Source organism: Castor canadensis, chromosome 7, assembly GCF_047511655.1.
Source record: "Castor canadensis chromosome 7, mCasCan1.hap1v2, whole genome shotgun sequence".
Classification (NCBI taxonomy): domain Eukaryota; kingdom Metazoa; phylum Chordata; class Mammalia; order Rodentia; family Castoridae; genus Castor; species Castor canadensis.
The window spans coordinates 136,560,560-136,580,514 of record NC_133392.1 but is presented as its reverse complement, the minus strand read 5'-3'; the positions used below and the strand labels follow the sequence as shown (position 1 = coordinate 136,580,514).

The following is a 19,955-nucleotide window of genomic DNA, read 5'->3' as shown; positions in this document are numbered from 1 at the left end:
TTTCTTAAATTTCCGTTCTTCACAACATTCTTCTCATTTGTCTTTTTTTAACCCCCATCTCAGCTTCTCAGGAGGAGGAGGGTTCAGTTTTGGGAGAAAGGAAGAGGGATTGATTGTAGAGATTGGAAAATGCTTGCCAGTTAGCCAGTGCCTGCCATGGTAACATACAAACAGTCTGCACATGTTCACTTAACAGTTGCACCCCATCCATGTGAGTCAGTTACACACAGACTTATTCAACAGTTTCTGAGTGTCACAGGCATACACTCAATAATCCCAGGCCCCTGTGGCTTTAGAAATATCTTGTCCGCTTTTTAGGTGGATTGAGCTCATGCCACACCCCCCTGCCAGGCAACTCTCTTGACTAATTTATGTCTCCAACTTCCTCAAACCCTAGCTTGGCATTACCTGCCCTGGAGTTCTAAGTAAAGGGGGAACCTTCAGCGGGTTTTTGATCCAGAACCATTCAGGAGACTAAACATGCAGGCCAACTCAAGTACACGTGAACTGATGGGCTTGGGTTTGCAATTCACAAACTTCTTCCACGTTCACGATTGCCCACCTCATCCAAGCAGGGTGAGGTGGTTGGAGAAAGGACTGATACCCATTTTGCAGATGAGAAAGCTGATGCCAGAGAAAGAGGAATACTTTGTTCAAAGGACAGGATGTGATAGCGTCTAGCAAACGTAGGACCCCTGTGTCCCAGCCTCCAATCCTCTGTTTCACCGCAACTGCAAGCCTCGAGCCCAAAAAGTGGCTCCTATCCTCAGAGGTTGAATTCGCGCCCCTCGGGACAACCCACCCAGTCTCACGCCTCCTTTTCCGTGCATCCGCGGGGGAAAAGCGAGAGTACGACTACAGCTTGTCTCTTTAATGCGCGCCCCCGGAGGCCCGGCGCGCCCCCGCCACTATAACTGGAGTGTATGGAGCAGGCTGAGCTCAGAGGGAGAAGGGCGGGCGCTGGGCACCCGTTGACCGACTTTTCCAAGTGGGATCCAAGTGCCTCCATGGACCGGCCCAGGGGCTCCCACTGCTGAGAACCTCACGCTCTCCGGGTTCAGGGCTGGACTACACCCAGCTGCCGCACCTCGACCTCTGCGGGCTGTACGGGCTCCCCGCGCCTGTTCCCGCAGCAGCGCTTGCCGTCGGGCGAGAGCTCCGCCACCGCCACCGCCACCGCCACGCATCACGCCCGCACCACCCGCCCCATGCTGGTGCACACTTACTCCGCCATGGTGAGTAGCTTCAGGTCCTGCAGCACCGGGACACACTTGGGGGGGCAGCGAGGGGACCAGAAGCCACAGTGCAGGACCCTCCAAACCTTCTGCTTCCGCGCCAACGAAATCTCAGAGGGAGGGCACCACGGGGACTCTGCCAGTTGAGAACGCGGTGGGCAAGGGACTGCTGTCCCCAGCCTGGGACTCCTGCGCTTACAGGTCTCTCGGTGATAGACATTGGGCCCCATACAGCGAGACGGACGGCAGCTGGACCCTCGCGAGCTAAGAAGGGTCCTTTTAGCTGCCAGGGGTCGCCTAACGCGCCCCTCTCCTTCCCCAGGAGCGCCCCGACGGGCTGGGCGCAGCGGCTGGCGGGGCGCGGCTCTCTTCTCTGCCCCAGGCGGCCTACGGGCCGGCGCCACCGCTCTGCCACACGCCGGCCGCAGCTGCTGCCGCGGACTTTCAGCCGCCCTACTTCCCGCCGCCCTACCCGCAGCCGCCACTGCCCTACGGCCAGGCGCCCGACGCCACCGCCGCTTTTCCCCACCTGGCCGGGGACCCATACGGCGGCCTGGCGCCCCTGGCGCAGCCACAGCCTCCTCAGGCCTCCTGGGCCGCGCCCCGCGCAGCCGCCCGCGCCCACGACGAGCCGCCCGGATTGCTGGCGCCGCCCGCCCGCGCTCTGGGCCTCGACCCGCGCCGTGACTACTCTGCCGCTGTGCCCCGGCTCCTGCACAGCCTGGCCGACGGCGCGCACGGCCTGGCCGACGGGCCCCTTGGCCTTACCGGGCTGGCGGCGCCACCCGGCCTGGAGGATCTGCAGGTGAGACTGGAGGGGTCCGGGATGGGTAGGGACTGGCCAATATAATTTAGCACCCGGGGTGGAGGTGGGGGGAAAAAAGTGCAGGAACCTGACTTTTCTCCCGGCCTGCTGCTTCCCACTCGTGACTGCGAGGATGCGTCGCACGACCTGGGTTAGATGCTGGCTGCCTGGCCATTGAGGCGGCCTGAACTGAGTCGGTGCGCGGAGCCTGGATGGCAGCAGGGACTAATCTCGCTCGCTCCCAGCTTTGCGGTTGAGCCGCGTTGGGCATCCATGCCCAGACCCAGTCCGCTGGGGCAGGCTGCGCCTGGGGCATAGGGAGGCGCAGTAGTTGCCTAAGGCTAGGTGAGTATGCAGGAATGGAGATGGTACCAAGCCACCTTGATCCCGGTCCCACCTGGGGCAGCGACGGCGTGCACGCAGGGCGGAGCAGACAGGGACCAGGGGCTGCAGGGGCTTGGGAAACGACAGAGGACTAGCTAATAGCTAACTACGAGCTCTCACCGCCGTCCTCCCCTATTTGCAGGGCATGGATGAGCCGGGAATGAGCCTCCTGGACCAGTCCGTGATCAAGAAAGGTAAGGAATGGCGTGGAACTGCCAGGGCAGAGCCAGGCGAGATGGTGCAGGCCCTGGCACACAGATCCATTTTCGTCACCGCTACGGCGTGCCTAATGTGCGTCGCCAGGATCGGTGGCCACCGAATATTCTTTCCGGCTCAGTAGAGGGTTAGCGGAGTCTGTGGGCCAGCCAGATGTTGGGCAGTGGCGGGAGCTCAGTGACTTTGTTCCATAGCCTGCCTCCTGCCGCGGACCCGCCGCGGACCCGAGCCCGGCCGCGCTCCCTAGGCAGCGCCGGCCTGGCCTCTGCTCGCCAAGGGGAGGGCGTTCCTGTGGGTCTGGAGTTAATTAGCAGAACGAGTTAAACCACTTCCCTGTTTCCTAAGAAGTGGGATGGCAGTGCTATTCCCACAGATTTTGTTAAATGATTTCCACTTTACCTAGCTTTAGCATTTGGGACCCTGGCCAGTGCTTTCTGCTCCTTCTTTCCCAGCAGGACTTTGGAGATCTTGCGTACCTCATCCCTTCCAGGGGAGCCTCCTGCAGCATTTAGGATTAGAAGAGCTGGTGTGTAAATATTGTGTGTTAGGCTGGGTCAGGGACTGCCTGCTCCCCGGTGTCTGTGTCTCTGAGTTCAGGGTTCTGTCGGTGTCTATACGTTCTTTTCCTAGGTGTCAGTATGTCTTGCTGTGTCCTCGTTGCTGTGAGTGTATTTGTGATTCACAACTGTGTATGTGGGAATACATTCTCTGGGTTTGGGGTTATTTGTCACCTGATAGGGTCTCTGTTGTATCCTGGAATTTGTTCTTTGATATATGAGGGGTTTTAGGCCTGTGAGGGTCCCTCCCTGTGTGTTTTCAGAGACATATGTGTGCCTTTTGGTATTAGTAAAACACAGGCGTGAAACCCGCCTTTGAGTGATTTTCAGGTTGAGAACCAAGCTTGGGCCATGCCTGGGAAAGGTGAGAGACCTGAGGCCTTGGGCAAGCACTTTAGATTTGGGGCAGGGTGCCCAAAGGAATTTGGAGGCACACAGGAGCCCATGGTGCCTGGGGGCAGATGCATCTCCTGCAGGATTTGGCTGGAGTTATTTTTCAAACAAGTGAATTCAAGCCAAGGCTCTGTTTGCCCTCCATGGGTTCCCAGGGGAGGCTCCTTGGTGGGAGTAGGGATGGTGGTTGGGGTTGCATTTTCAGGAACTAGGGCTGGGAGTTGGCTGGACAACTTGGAGTACATGGGGTGAGATGAGAGGACAGGCCTCCCAGGACTTTGTGTGTATGTGTGGTGCCTCCAGGAAGTGGGGCTGTGTCACCAGAAGCTAGGGGTGTGGGGAGGACACTGGGAAGAATGCGTTGCTGTGCACCCCACCCAACTCTTTACTAAGCTTTGCTGGCTCAGTGGACAGCTCCTGTCTTGACTCTGAGGGAAGGGAGAGCTGGTCTGCAGCCTGCATGAGCTTGCTACTAGGCTTGGTCAGAATGTCTGCTGGAAGTAGGACCATCCTTACAAAGCCCCAGCTTCTGGCTCCTGCCCAAGCTCAATGGGTTCACTAAATCCCTAGAGAAGCCAAGACCCTGTGTTTTGGGAAGGGACTCCTGCACCGGTGAAAGGTAGAAGGATCTACTGTTGTTCTGAGTACCTTAACACAAACTCAGGCCAGGAGGAGCTGGAAACGATCCACAATTGGTTTCTTTCAAAGGACCTCAACTTCCAAAACTCCCGCATCTTAGGTGTACCCCAGGGTTCCCAAAAGCAGCCCCAAAGGACATAGTGAGTCTGGCCTGGAGTGTCCTGGAGTAGACTCCCTGGGGCAGGTGTGGGACTGGAGCCCGCGGGTCGGTGCAGACGGCAGTGCAAGGCGGTTCGCAGTGATGTGGAATGAGGTGGAGCGCTGGCGCCCTGAGCGGGGACGTCGAATCACACACAGCCCACCGCACTACAGCAACCCGGGAAGGAAGGGACCAAAGCCAGGGGCTCCCTGCGGAAGGAAGAGCCTGGTTTCCCCGCGGCGAGCTTGGCGGTCTGCTGTCGGGCTGGGCCTTTGGGGAGGAGAGGGTCAATGTCCGGCGCTTGCGGATTTCGCAAACACCGAGCTACAGCTGGCTCGAGGAGCCTGCTCCCTGCGCCTCGACGCCTCGGAGCAACAGCGGTCACTGCGGGTCCGCCTCATTGCCCAGCCCCTTGGGTCGCCATCAGGGCGGTGGGTTAGCATCTTCTTTGTCCTCAGGCCCTTCCAAACGGAACCGAGTCGTCCACCCCTTTCTCTCCCCCTCCTCCACCCTCCTCCCCGCATATCTCCTTCGATCTGGGGTGCGGTGCGGGACTGAGTCCCGCTGGGACCTGAATTATGACAAGTCTCTCTTGGCCCACGGAAGCGTTCCATTCCTGCAGCAGTTCCCATCCTTGGCGGAAAGGGCGGCTGCATGGTAAGGGATTGGGATCCTGCTAACTGAACCCAGGCAGCTCCTGCCTCACAGTAGAAGCGGTCTTCCTTCCGGGGGACTGGTGGCCTCCGGCCTAGATCTCGCCTGGAAGTGCTCAAGGTCCAGACGTGGTTAAACAGTCTTCGCTGTGTCCAGGCACTGGGCCTGGAGGGTTGGGCAGGCGACGTCCCTCTCACCCAGGTCGCCCTTTGCAGCTATGGGTGTGAGGGGGAGGCGTGCAGATCAGGCTGAGGCTGACTGGAAGGAAAGTAAGAGCCCTCCATTATTTGTGCACATATGTCCTCTCCACTTTTGCAACCTTTCCCAGAGACGCAGAAAGGCGGGACTGGAGGGGAGATGCACAGGAATATTTTCCAGACATGAAGGGCGGGTGGGAGGAGTGTGTGTGGGGGTTCTATCCTGGACCCCGTGGGAGCTCACAGGGGTAAGCGGAGAGTACCTGAGGCTGGAAGACTTCCTAGAAGGGAAGACATTTGAACCGGGCTCCGTGGGTGTTCAGTGCGTGTTTGTTAAATGAATGAGTGCTGGGTTTTCCAGTCGGAGTGTATTGGAAGGAAGGTGTAGAGAGGACTGAGGCACTTCTTTCAAGCTTGGCATAAATTCACAAGTGCCTCTCCTGTGGAAAAACTCAGATAGGGTTAAAAAAAAAAGATTAAGTTTGTGTGATTTCATGTTACGAAGTCACAGCCGGAGGGGAGTGGCTTAGGGATGAGACTTGAGCTATATCCTTCCTTCCTTCCCTCTGGAGGACAGTTGGTCGTTGCTTCCCTGAGGCTAGGGAATCCCTCAATCTCAGGGGATCTACTGCACAGGGACATATGTAAACAGTCACACTGTCCTCTGCTCTCTTTGGCTCTGGAAAGGGTTCAGAAGGGAGTTCAGGACTGGGGTGAATTGAGTGAGGTACTTACCTCTGGGATTAAATTTAAGAGGGTGCCAAAAAACTCAGCAATCAAGATAAATATATTAATGTGCTACTTTTAAATTAATGCAAAAGATCCATGATGAAATCTTACATAAAGATAGACTCTAACCTTGCACTTCCACAACCCTTCTTTGCTTGACTCCCAGGCTACTGCCTGCCCCAGAAGGCAATTAAGAGCGCAGTGCCCACAGTGCAGACAGAGTTTGAGATTTATCTGAAGACAGTGGGAGCTGTAGACATTGTGGAGCAGGGAGTGAACTGATAGGAGTATATGTAAAAGAAACCCTCTGGCACTTGATGAGAAGCAACTTAACCAACACCCCACCCCCGAAATGAGACTCAAGTGGGGTGAGGGAGGGTAGCTGTCCATCCAGTTTGCCTTCCGCCCGCTGCACTCCCCATCCCCAACACTCAGGCTTTGGATCCCCTAAGTGTAGTCTAAGGAGGCAGAAGCACCAGGATCCCCTGATAGTGCTGGTTAAAAAGGCTAATAGAATGGCTAAAGTGGTAGAGCGCCTGTCTAGCAAACATAAGGAGTTTAAACCCTAGTACCACTGGAAAGAACAAAAAAAAAAAAAAAGGCAGACTTGCTGTGCACCTCCCCACTTTTGTTGAATAAAAATTCCTAGAAGCCGGGTGCAGGTGGCTCACGCCTGTAATCCTAGCTACTCAGGGAGGCAGAAATCAGGAGGATCAGGGTCTCAAAGCCAGCCCCGGCAAATAGTTCGCGATACCCTATCAAAAACGGACTGGCGGAGTGGCGCAAGGTGAAGGCCCTGAGTTTAAGGAAAAAAAAAAAAAAAGATCCCTGGAAGTATGTATGGTACTAGAACTTGCTTTGTTGTTGCTGTTTTTCGGTACCGGTACCAGGGCTTGAACCCAGGGCCTACACCTTGAGCAACTCCACCAGCCCTTTTTTTGATAGGTTTTTTTGAGATAGGGTCTCGTGAACTATTTGCCCCGGCTGGCTTTGAACTGAGATTCTCCTGATCTCTGCCTCCTGGGTAACTAAGATTACAGGTGAAAGCCACCAGCTGCGGCTGTGGCTGTGTTTTGTTTTTCTGAAACACGATCTTGCGCTTCAGCCCAAGCTGGCCTCAAACTTGAAATTCTCCTGCCTTACCCTCCTAAGTGCTGGGATTTCAGACATATACCCCCACGCCTGGTTGCTTCCATTTTTAATTCATTTACTGAGGTAAAATATACATACCTGAAATCCACCCAGTGTAAGAATAAAATTTGATGATTTTTTTAAGTAAATATATAGTTTTATAACCCACTGTCACAATCCATTTGAGACATTTGTCGCCCCTTAAAATTCCTTCATTTCCATCTGTACACAATCCTCATTCTCACCCCAGCCTTAGGCAAGCACTGATCTGCTTTCTGTCTATAAATTTGCATACTCTGGACACACTGCATAAATACAGACTTTTGCACCTAGCTTCTTTTACTTAGCATAATGTTTTGAGGCTTATCCCTGTTGTAATATGTATCAGCTATTTTTTTCGCTTTTATTGCCCAGTAGTATTCCTCTGTATGGAGGTAACACATATTTTATCTATCTTTTGGACAGTTGGCGGGAGCTTGAGATGTTTCCACGTTTTGGTTATTATGAATAATTGCTGTTGTGGATGTTTATATACCTGCCTTTGGGCAGACAAGTGTTTTCTTTGCTCTTGGGAAAATTCTTTGGAGTGGAATTGCTGTACTACATGGTAAATTTATATTTAATTTTTAAGCAACTTCCAGTTAGTGGTGTCCATCCTTAAAGAAAAAAGAAAGAAAGAAAGAAAGAAAAGAAACTACCTGGGAGTCTCCTAATCTAACAGCTCAGTTTCACATTCCCACCAGCAATGTGTGAGTGTTCCAGCTTCTCTAGGTCCACACTGGATGCCACTGTCTCATTGCTGCCTTCATTGGCATTTCCCAAACGATGTTGAGCACTTTTTCAAGTGTTTATTAGCCATTTGTCTATCATTTTTAGGATAGCATCTTCACATATTTTGGCCATTTCCTAATTAGGTTTTATGTTATTATTGAGTTGTAAGAGCTTCTTATATGTTCTGGATACACATTCTTTATCAGATATATGATTCACAAATATGTTCTTCCTTTTTTTTTTTTTTTTACAGCCCCAGGGGATCAAACCCAGGGTTTTGTGCTTGCTAAACAAGCTCTCTACCACTGAGCTACATCCCTAGTTTGGATGATTTGGAGACAGAATTTTGCTTATGTAGCTCAGCCTGGCCTCAAACTCACCAGCTTCCTGCCTCCACCTCCTAAGCCCAGTGCTGGGATTATACACATGTACCACCATGACCAGCTCTTGTGTGTCTTGTATGTAGACAAGGCTGGCCTGGAACTCTCAGTCTTCCTGCCTCAGCTTCCCTGAGTACTGCGATTACAGGCAGTACCACCAGGCCCATCTACCTTTTAATTTTAATTTGAGGTTCAAAAATTTTGAATTTTGCCAGGTGCTGGTGGCTCACAGCTACAACCCTAGCTACTTGGGAAGCTAAGATTGGGAGGATTGAGGTTCGAGGCCAGCCTGGGCAAATAGTTTGCAAGACCACATTTCCAAAATAACCAGAGCAAAATTGAGGTGTGGCTCAGGTGGTAGAACACCTGCTTTGTAAGAGAGAAGTCTTGAGTTCAAACTCCAGTTCCACCAAAAATATTTAAAAAATTTTGATGAAGTTAAAATTATAATTATTTTCTTTTATGGATTGCTTTTGATGTCATAACTAGAAACTCTTTGCCCAACCCAAGGCCGTGAAGACTTTTCTCCCATATTTTCTTTTAGAAGGAATTGTATTTGAACAAGCTTTCTGGAAGAGTCTGTTGTACACCCCCAGATTCAATAGACAGATGGCACCTACCACCTGTGGATAGAGTGTAGATTTGGGTGGGGAGTGTCTTGTCTGACAAGTTGAATAACTGGGAACTCATGTGTGAGTTCTCTGTCTTGTGTGTATGTGAATGGCTTCTGTATGTGTGGCCAGGGGATACCATGGGTAGACCATTTGTTTCAGTATCTACTATGGTGGGGGCTGTCCTGTGGGCATGATAGACAAGCAACAGTGCCTCTGCTTTGCAGTATGTGCTCATTAAATACCTACCTCCACAGTTCCTTCCCTGGCCCACCAGCTTCTCTAATCTTGGACTCCATCCCTTGTGCCATTTTTGAGGAAGGAGGCTCTGAGAGAAAAGAGACAGGTGGCAGAAGTAGCAAATGTCTATTATTCATAGATACAAAGACACGTATCTGTGCTATGTCATGCACTTGCACTTGACTGCAGTTATGTTTGCATAAATCTGGCATTGACAGGAGAAAGCACTTGTTCACATGCATGTGGACAAATTTCTGCACTCTCTGAGGAGGGCAGAGACTATGTCTGCATATGGAGCCATGGATGAGTATTTGTTAAATCGGTACTGTACATGTGCAGCCTTCCCCCCACTGCTGTATCTATGACAAGGGCATATCGTTTTGTGTACTGTCACTTTTGTGACCCATGGCCATGTGTGCACATGCACAAACAGCCTCACACAGCCTTGGTCTCTCTCCCCTCTCACAAGGCCTGGCCTCAAGAGACCCCAGGCTTTAATAAAATTGGATGGCGGAGAGAATTTCCTGTTCCTCTGGTCCCTTTCTGGCTGGGAGTGATGCAGAGGGAGGACAGTCATTTTGCCCTTCTTTTTATTTTTAATTGGTCAATTCGTAGTTTTATTTTTTTTCAGGTCAAGCTTGAGGTATAAAATACACACAGTTTAGCTCATCCTTGTTAGGTGCCCATTTCTATGAATTTTGACTAACATGTATGCATAGTCATGAAACCTCTAAACCAATCAAGCTATAGAATGGTTCTATGCCCCCAAGCCCCTCAAAGCAGCGGGGCACAGGTAAAGAGAGACCTAGGGATGAGTGCACACATACATAGGTATGGGAGACATGGTGGGGCAGCAGGGGCAAGTTGTGGAGGAGGGCTCCTACTGCATGTTCAGTGGTGGTATCTGTTGAGTCAGGATGACCTTGCTTCTCACTGTGGGGCAGGGACAGGATTAGGGCAAGGTGAATGAAGTAGGGTCCTACAAGAGCAGAAGCAAAGCCTATTTCTGATATTTTGTTCATAATGGATCCTTTACATTCTTATTTCATTTTTTTGGTTTAATATTTTTGAGACAGGGTTTCCTATATAGCCCAGGTTAGCCTTGAACTCCACTTAATCTTAGTCAAAAGGCCAAGAAGCAATGGCCTCAAACTCAAAATCCTACTGCCTCAGTCTCCCCAGTGATGGGATTACAGGCATGCGCCACTACACTCAACCCAGTATCTTGATTACTGAGTTTTTTGGTCCCTCCTTAAACATTGCATCCATGACAAGAACTTTGTCCTGGTGCTTGAATGAGGTTCCAGAGAAGAATAGTCCTAACCTCGGCCTGGAGAAGGGGGTCCCTACTCTGTAGAAGGTTGGGTCTGTCTTCTGTACAACATGCTGGGCTCAGTGGAGGCTTTTAGCAGAGTGGCCCCTGCAGGCTGCAGTCTCCCCAACTTCTACATCTCACTTATGTTACCCTGTTGTGCTCTCTCCTTTGAAGTTTAGGCCTATGGCATCCACTGAGGTAGCTGCTAGCCATGTCATTGTTGAGCACTTGAAATGTGACTGGTCCAAATTGAGATGGGTTATAAGTGTAAAACCCACACTGGATTTTGAAGACTAAGTACAAGGAAAGAATGCAAAGTATTTAATGAATTATTTTAAAAATATTGATTACATGTTGAAATTACTATATTTCTGATATATTAGAAAATATGTTAAATTATTATAGATGATTGTTAATTAAAATTAATCTCATGTTTATTTTTACTTTTTTTTTTTATCGTACTGGGGTTTGAACTGAGGGCCTCACGCTTGCTAGGCAGGTGCTCTACCATTTGAGCCACTCTGCCAGCCCTTCTTTTTACTTTTTAACAATATAGCTTCTAGAAAGTTTCTATTTCCATTGATCAGGTGGGTCTAGAGCCTAAAAGACAAATGGGGCTAGGCATGACCAGTTAGGCAGGAGCCAGACATCAAGGAGAGTGAAGGAGGCTGTTACAGCATAATGGTTAGGGATGTAAACTTTGGAACCAATGGCCAAAGCTCAGGACTACTTCTGTTCCTTACTTGCTGTGCCATTTTAGCCTCTTCATTTTGACATGGGGCACACACCTGTAATCTCAGCTGTATTCCACAGAGCTAGTCACATAAAGCATGTAGGGTATGGTTGGCACCCTGTGACAAATAGGTGACATCATTCTGCCCATGATGTGGGAATTTGATGATTCTCAGAAAACTGACCAGACCCTGATGGAAGGAGATGCTCATCTGGAGACGAAAAAGGTGAGGGCTCTGCTGGCTAGGCCCTGGGTTAGCCTTGTTTACCTCTGTATTCCAGAGGCTTAGTACAATTCTTGGCACACAGGCGCTCAGCAAATATTTTCCAAACAGTGGTAAGGCTAAGAGCAGGACCACAGTCCTGAGCTTGCTATTGGTTTTCAGTCTATCAGCTGTGTGGTCCTCGACACCCTGTCACCACTCTGGGATTCAGTCTCTTCATCTATAGAAAAGGAATAAGAAGAGTAGCTGCCTCGTATTGTTCTGAGGGTTCAGGGGATAATCTGTGTGAGCATATAATATAGCAAATGCTCAGAAATTGTTAGCCTCAGACTCCTCACTTGATTCTCACTTCCAACATAACCCACCAGGCCTTGAATATCAAGGCTCGTACTTCCTTAAAGAAGAGAAGAAAGTGCCTTAGTATTATTCTCCTTACCCCTGGTTAAGTGGGAAGATTGAGGTTAGGCTATTGGAAGTTTCCTTCTTTTCTTTTGTTTCCTTTCTTTCTGTACTAGGGATTGAAGCCAGGGCCTTGTGCATGTTAGGAAAGCACTCTACCACTTGAGCTACACCTCCAACTCTTGTTTTTATTTTTGAGCAGGACCTTGTCACATCTTTGTCTTTGGCTGGCCTCAAACTTGAAATCCTCCTGCCTCAGCCTCCCAAGGTACTAGGATTACAGGTGTGCTCCATTATGCAATTACGAGCTTTCCTTTAAAGTCAGAAATTGAGAAAATTAACCTCTCTGATTCCCTTCCCTGCCTTTCATATGCAATTAGGGAGTATTTGGGGAAGCGTGCCATAGGGCACCCACCCTCTTTACTCCTTATCTCCTTGTTCCTTGTCTCCTGGGGCCTCTTAGCGTGACCTGGCAGGGAAAAAAAGATAGGGCTAGAAGCCTAATAGGGCCATAACCTCCATGTCCTCAGGGTTTGAGAGTCCAAACCCCCTAGGTCTCTCACTGATTTTAGGAAGGGTGGAGATTACAATGGGAAGAGCAAGCTGGGCCAGGTCCTGCTGCAGAATCCAGCCTCCAGCTCAAACTCTATTTCTTCAGTCAGCTCACTCTCTGATGGCATCCACCAGAATGCCAACACTCGCTGAAGTTGAGTTTTAAGAGGGAATTGGGCCTTGGAGTGGCAGTGCATGCCTGTAATCCCAGCAATCAGGAGGCTGAGGTAGGAGAATCACAAGTTAGAGGCCAGCCTGGGCTATGTAATGTGATCCTGCCTCACAAAACAAGAGAGAGTGTGTGAGAGAGAGAGAGAGAGAGAGAGAGAGAGCATGAGATCAAGACCCAGACGTGTCTGAGTTTAGTGTCCATGCCCATCAGCTGAGAAGACTTGAGCATGTCACTTTCATCTCACTGTGCCTCAGTTTTTCCCTTTGTAGAGCAGGGATAATAGAATCTCCCTCCAGAAGGTGTTGCAACTTTTCAATGTACATGGTTGGTGAGACAATAATGCAGCTGTTCTATAGCTGGCTGTTGCCTGCCCTGTAGTCACTGGCTCAGAGTACCCTCCCCCGCTCTTTTGCTCTACAGTCCCCATCCCCTCCAAAGCCAGCAGCCTCTCAGCTCTCTCATTGGCCAAAGACAGCTTGGTTGGCGGCATCACCAACCCCAGTGAGGTCTTCTGCTCCGTGCCTGGACGGCTCTCCTTGCTCAGCTCAACATCCAAGTACAAAGTGACGGTGGGGGAGGTGCAGCGGCGACTCTCACCTCCTGAGTGCCTCAACGCCTCTCTCCTGGGGGGTGTCCTCCGCAGGTAGGCCAGCCCATAACTTCCCTGCATAGCACCCTGGCCAAAGTCTCTTCAGACCTTCTCAGGGCAGCAGAGAAGGGTGCAGTCTCACCCTAGGCCCAACATCATCTGTGTCTCAGTCTCCCAGTCAGAAAAGTATGCAGGGACTCCAGATTATGCCTGTTCTGGGGGCAGGTCTAGATTTCCAGAAGTTCCCATGAGTCTTTGGAACTGGGGGTGGGGGAAGCAGCCCAGAAAGCCTGGGCGCAGAAAGGACTCACCTGCACTGGGCAGGTGGACAGGGCTGGCTCTGGGGAAGAGAGTGCCATCTTCCCTTTTTCCCATTTCCCCAACAGTACTGGCCTTGCTGTGTGTTTTGAATGCGGAGCATAGAAGCTCTTGGTTTGTCTTCATGGCTGTGTCTCTTTCTCTCTCTGCATGTCTTTGTGTCTTGGAAGGGTATTTCTGCTGTGAGTTTTTATGAGTATGTGGGTGGTGTGTATGTGCCTGTGTGTTAGGGAATGGCTAGGAATATGTTTCCATAAGTGTAAGTGTCCTGTGTTACTGTTAGTGGGAACATGTGGCCTAGAGTGTGTCTTACTCTGCATGTGTATGTAATTGGATGTGCATCTGAAGCTAGTTGTATGCATATTTACATGTCTCTTCCTCTGTATGGGCTATAGCTGTGAGACTGTAAGCTTATCTCCTCATCTCTTCAAGCATTCCAGAGGGACCTGAATGAGTCCCTAAGTGTCTGTTCATGTCTCTAGCATCTTGACTTGATGTGAACATTTGTCTCTGTGTCCCTGGGTATTCCTTGATGTCTAAGTCTGTCTCTATATGTGTCTCTATTGGTATGTGTATATGTGTGTGTGTGTGTGTGTACCCATATTCTTGGCCTTCAGTGGGTATTCATCTGTGCATGTTTGGGTCTATGAGTCCCTAGATGACTGTGTGTACCCTGTCTGCCTGTGTCTTCCTGTCTGAGTGTCTCTGTGTACACACCTATGTATCCCCAGCAAAGGTGCTAAGGTGGGGAAGAAAGAGCCTAAGATGCTACTCTCTCCTGCCCCCATCCTGGACTGCCCTGCTGCTGAGAGGCCTGGGAGGAATAAGGACTACTGGAGCTGGGTGCTACCCCCGTCCAGTCTTGACTGAAAAACGAGTGAAGTTAGAAAGAGGGTGGGATCAAGCTAAAAGAGACACCAGAAAATTTCCAAAGTCAGACTCAGCCTCAGTAGGTTTGGTGTGGGCAACAAGGCCCTTTGGGGTCACTTATTGTACAAGCTTTTTCATGTCTTCATACTTGTATATATGTCTCTCTCTGTGCATGTCAAGGGCCAAGTCCAAGAATGGGGGCCGGTGTCTGCGGGAACGGTTAGAGAAGATTGGGCTCAATCTGCCAGCTGGCCGTCGGAAGGCAGCCAATGTGACACTGCTGACTTCACTAGTGGAAGGTGAGTGAGGCCTAAAGGTGGGCATGAACATGAGTGTGAGGGATGTGTGTCATCTGCATGACTATCTCTAAAGCAGGAGGTTATTTAGCCATACGTGTGTTCATGTAAGCACTGTAGTATCTTGTGTGTACTTAGTGCATCATGTATAAAGAAGGTATGTGTGTGATACATGTGTACAGTTGGGTTCCCATCTAAGGATTTAACCAACCATGGGAAAAAATTACATCTGTACTGAATACACAGACTTTTTTTGTTTTTTTGGGTTTTTTTTACCAATTCTAGGGTTTGAACTCAGGGCCTCAGGCTCACTATGCAGGTTTTCTACCACTTGAGCCACTCACCAGCCCTGTTTTTGTGTTGGGTATTTTCAAGAGAGGGTCTCAAGAACTACTTGCCTGGGCTGGCTTTGAACCACAATCCTCCTGATCTCTACCTGCCAAGTAGCTAGGATTACAGGCGTGAACCACTGATATTTGGTCTACAGACTTTTTTCTTGTCATTATTCCCTAAGCAATACGATACAACTATTTACACAGCATTTACATCATACTGCATATTATAAGTAATCCAGAGATGATTTAAAGTACACTGGGGCTGGCAGAGTAGCTCAAACAGTAACAAGCCTGCCTACCAAGAGTGAAGCCTGGAGGTCATCCTCTCCCAGTACTCGCAAAAACAAAAACACAGAAACAAACCAACAACAATAACAACAAAACATGATGGACTGGAGGCATGGCTCAAGTGGTAGAGCACTGGCCTAGCAACTGAAAAGCCTTAAGTTTGAATCCCAGTACTACCAAAAAAAAAAAAAAAAATACAGAGGCGGATTGGTTATGTAAATACTCTGCCATTTTAGAGTATGAGACTTGATTATCCACAAATTTTGGTATTTTGAAGGGGGATCCTGGAACCAATTTCTGGAGGATACTGAGGAACAACTGTATAGTCTGTGTGTATATGTCCATGTATGTGTGTGCACGTGCAGCAGAGAGCTACTTACAGTGTGTGCATGTGTAGGGAGAGAATGGCCAGTATTTGTATGTGGTCAATAGATGAAAGAGATGACAGACCTTTTCCCTGGAGGTTGGTGACTTGGCTCTGGGTCTAGGATACATGGTTGGCCCAACTCCCATTCTGAGCTCAGAGCCAAGCCCTGGAGCTGGGCTGAGGAAGGAAAGCAGGGGGGCATCTCCAGAAGCAGGATGGGGCAGAGAAGTCAGAGGTCCAAGGCTGGGCTCCAAGCTTAGAGTTACACCTGACAGTAGTGACATGTCCCCTTCCCCCAGGAGAGGCCATGCACCTGGCCCGAGACTTTGGCTACGTCTGTGAGACTGAGTTCCCAGCCAAGGCAGCTGCTGAGTACCTGTGCCGACAGCATGCTGACCCTGGGGAACTGCACAGCCGCAAGAGCATGCTGCTGGCTGCCAAGTGAGTAAAGAAACATGGACGCAATGCCTAGACACAGCACCATGAGTGGGCACAGTAGACACCACTCATGAGCTAATAGTTATACACACATGGCACCACACACATGCACACTTAGGTTCCCTGTTTAGGTTCACATGGACATTCACACATAACACATGGGCACCATGTTTATCACACTACATGAACACTCTACACAGCACTGGTACAGACACCATTTGTCAACACATGTGGTTTCTATGCATCAATATTAACCATGTCAGAGGCCTACAGCCCACATGTAGGTACTACATTCACCTACACTATCCCCTGGCACGGCCAGTTCAGTTCCCATCATGAGTCTGAGGCTCCACCTGCTAAACCTTGCCCATTAGCCCTTCTGTTTGGTGACCTTCCTCCTCAGACCTCCAAGTCAGGCCTAACCCCTCTGCAGGTCTACTGTTCCTCCCTCACCACCATTCACATGCTGCCATTTGAACTCAAGACTCCTCATTCAACTCACAGGTCCCCAAATCCAACTAGCACATGTCTCCAAATAGTCAATGGCTCCCACTGCCTCTGTGTTGGTTCTCAAACTAGGGTTCTGTGGAGATGCCTAGGGCCTGTTTAACAAACTAGCATTCCACTAACATGTACTTTTTCAGAGATACCCATAAACTGGTTATCAGCCTCTATAGTTCTGGAGGCTTATAAGTCTAATCAAGACAGTTTTAATCACCAGGTGCTGGTGCCTCATGCCTGTAATCCTAGTACAAGTAGGCAAGAGATCAGGAGGATCATGGTTCAAAGCCAATCCTGGGAAAATAGTTCTTGAGACCCTATCTGGAAAAAACCCATCACAAAAAAGGGCTGGTAGAGTGGCTCAAGTGGTAGAGCACCTGCCTAGCAAGTGTGAAGCCTTGAGTTCAAACCCCAGTACCACAAAAAAAAAAAAAGATAGCTTTAATGTCTGGTAAAGATCTACTTTCTAGAACATAAAAAACTCTTTGATGCTGTCTTCATATGGTGGAAGAGGCAAAAAGCCTCTCTCTGGCCCCTTTCATAAGGACGCTAATCCCATTTGCAAGAACTGTATCCCCCATGACCTAATCACCTCCCAAAGGCTCCACTTTCATATCCTCAAGGAGTAGGATTTCAACGAATTTTAGAGGGACACGAATTTTCAGGCTATAGCAGTCTTGTTGCAAAAAAAGACGGAGGGAAGAAGAAAAGTGGGGAGAGGAAGGGAGTGAATTTTGAGACCCACCAGTCTGAAGGCTAAAGTCCAATCTCCTTTGAGGGCCCCAGTCTGACCCAGTCCAGCTGAGCTTCATGGGCTTGCCTGTCTCCTACTTAGAACCTCATCCAGTTCCCCCACCTGATGTAGTCTTTCATATCACAATTCCACCCTTCCTCTGCAGTTTTCCTCCATTCCCCAAGGCAGAAGAGGACCCAGACTCATAGGACTACCAAATGGAGAGTCCTGGGAGGCTGCTCATATTATGGCTAAAGAATCCTATCCAGGGTGAAGCCCACCTCATTCATGAATCACATCGAGTACTTCCAGGGTGTCAGCCATGTCTTAAGATGCTGGCTGGGTTTCATGGTTACACAAAGATGTGTGACACTGATCTTGCCTGAGCCACACACATGATGCACAAAGGAATGATTAATGGCCGCAGACTGGTGCTAAATTCAAATCCCGGCTTGGTCACTTAGGCAGGTCACCTAACCTGTCTGAAACCAGTTTCCTTTTCCATTTGATGGGGATAATATAGATTTGTTGGGAGGATTAAGGAGATGATGCATACTGTGTACTTGGCAAAGCATCTAGGCCTCAATATTTGCTGCTATTATTCCAATTATGCAAGGCAGATTCTGGGCTGTTCATAATAATTTCATAGACAGGTTCTATGAAGCACTGGATGTTTATGGTGGTAGAAAAGATCAAGGAAAGTTTTCCTGGATAAGGTAGTAAATAGCTGAGCTGTAAACAGTTGGGAGAAACAAGGAATTGTATAGATAATGTATGTAAAGAATCTAGCACGTAGTAGGTCCTTCTCTGGTCTCAGAACCTTGTCCTTTAACCTCTGATCCTTTCCCACCAGGCAGATCTGCAAGGAGTTTGCGGACTTGATGGCTCAGGACCGCTCCCCACTGGGCAACAGCCGCCCAGCACTCATCCTGGAGCCTGGGGTACAAAGTTGCCTAACACACTTTAGCCTCATCACCCATGGCTTTGGGGGGCCCGCTATCTGTGCTGCCCTCACTGCTTTCCAGAACTATCTGTTGGAGTCACTCAAGGGGCTGGACAAGATGTTTCTAAGCAGTGCAGGCACTGGGCACAGTGAAACCAAGGCTTCAGAGAAGGATGCCAAGCATCGGAAATAACCACATCTCCTCCCATTGCTAAGGAACTCCCAAGGCCTGAAATGAGGCCTTACCTCTTGGGGGAGGCCCTGAAAGAGCTAAAAAGTAGGATTCCAGTCAGGCACAAATGAAGACATTCATCCAGAAAGCCTCAGTTGGTAATCTGGGTTGGAGTAAGGGCGGATGGCCTTTCTGAGATGGCTTTCTAGTAAGTTAAAGGTCCAGGTATTTGTCTCACATGTGCAATTTTCTGACCTTTGTTGGGAAGGGCTTGGACAGGAAATTGATGGAATAGTCTATTAGGGCAGAGCTATTCCCATGGGGGTGCCTGGGCAGTAGTGGGTGCTCCTAGAGGCCATGACTTTCTGTTTTTCACTTATGGCAGAAGGGACACTTAACAAATCAGAGGTGCTACTGAGGAGTTGGTGACCCTCATTTAGAATCTCCAACCCCAAGAAAAGAGGTGCTGGCAGGAGGTTCCAGTGGGCTCTTTGCACCTTCCCTACTCTTGGAGAAAAGAAGGCAGAAGAGGCCTTTGAGGAGCAAAGATAAAGCACAAATTGCAGAACTTGAACCCAGGCTGCGCATCACAGTTTTGTTGCTGTCTGTCTATTTATTTATGTATGTTGTAATTAAATTTGAAATTTAAAAATGTCCAGCACAATTTATTTATCTAATTACTTGGGGGTTTCATTTCACTGTTTTCTGTTCATGTATCAAGATGTCCACTAGGGCCAAGATGGAGAGGAAAGAGCAAAGAGCTACAGGTGGGTTGGGAGGGAAGAAAGGTATGGCAGTTGCACAGAAAATATGCCAATATTTTATATTTCCTGTTTCTTTTGACCCTGTAGTTGATGTATCTCCCCATCTCAGGTTGCTTTCTCATTCTCTCAATAAAACCTTTTCATTGGATATGAAACCCTCCCAATCCTTCTTCAGCCCAGGATTTGCCTCCTAAGAGGGCAAGGTCACTGGGAAGAGGGGAGTTGGGGTAAGAGACCTATAAGGGAAAGCACATTAAAAGGAATTGTGGGCACCTCTGAGACGGATACAGATGATGGGGGCTTTTTAGTGTAGCTATTTGTGTGTCAAGTAGATACTATATGGGTATTACTGACTTGTTGGGCCTATGAATGAATGTGTCAGTTTGGCTCTTAGATCTATGTGATGTTACCATTGCTGTAAGCATGTGAATACTGGTGACTGTGTGTGTGTGTGTGTGTGTGTGTGTGTGTGTGTGTGTGTGTGTGTGTGTGTGTGTGTGTTTCAGGCAAATACTAATTCAGTTCTCCTGTCTTGAGGGTCTTACTCGTCAGACATCTTTTCTTTCCTGTACTATCAGATCAATCTCTCTCTACTTGTCTCCTAGATAATTCCCCAAGGCACAGGGTTTAAGATTTATCTTACAAAACATAAATCCTTTCCCTATCTATTTCCTTTGCAGTTAGTTTTTGAGAGATTGCTACACCCCTACCTCCATTTCCTCCCCACAAGTTTCTTCAATTCACATCAGTCCTAGCCAATCTATTTAAATCCATTCAGCATGGTTATAACCACAATGTCAAATCAGTATTCAACATGGCTGACTACTTACTCTTTTCTGAAGCACCATGGATCCCAGCTTCTGGTT

The 19,955-nt window shown here is 49.1% G+C and overlaps 1 protein-coding gene across 1 annotated transcript; it reads left to right on the top strand.

The window, feature by feature from the left end:
• Nucleotides 1-1,551: 1,551 nt before the first annotated feature.
• Nucleotides 1,552-19,221, top strand: Tfap2e (transcription factor AP-2 epsilon; the record flags this gene model as incomplete). The annotated part of the gene is made up of 6 exons (XM_020159617.2): nucleotides 1,552-2,040; nucleotides 2,567-2,618; nucleotides 12,896-13,118; nucleotides 14,433-14,551; nucleotides 15,838-15,979; nucleotides 18,064-19,221. Coding segments are annotated over 6 exons (1,308 nt in total), but the record flags the coding sequence as incomplete, so codon positions are not given.
• Nucleotides 19,222-19,955: the final 734 nt, after the last annotated feature.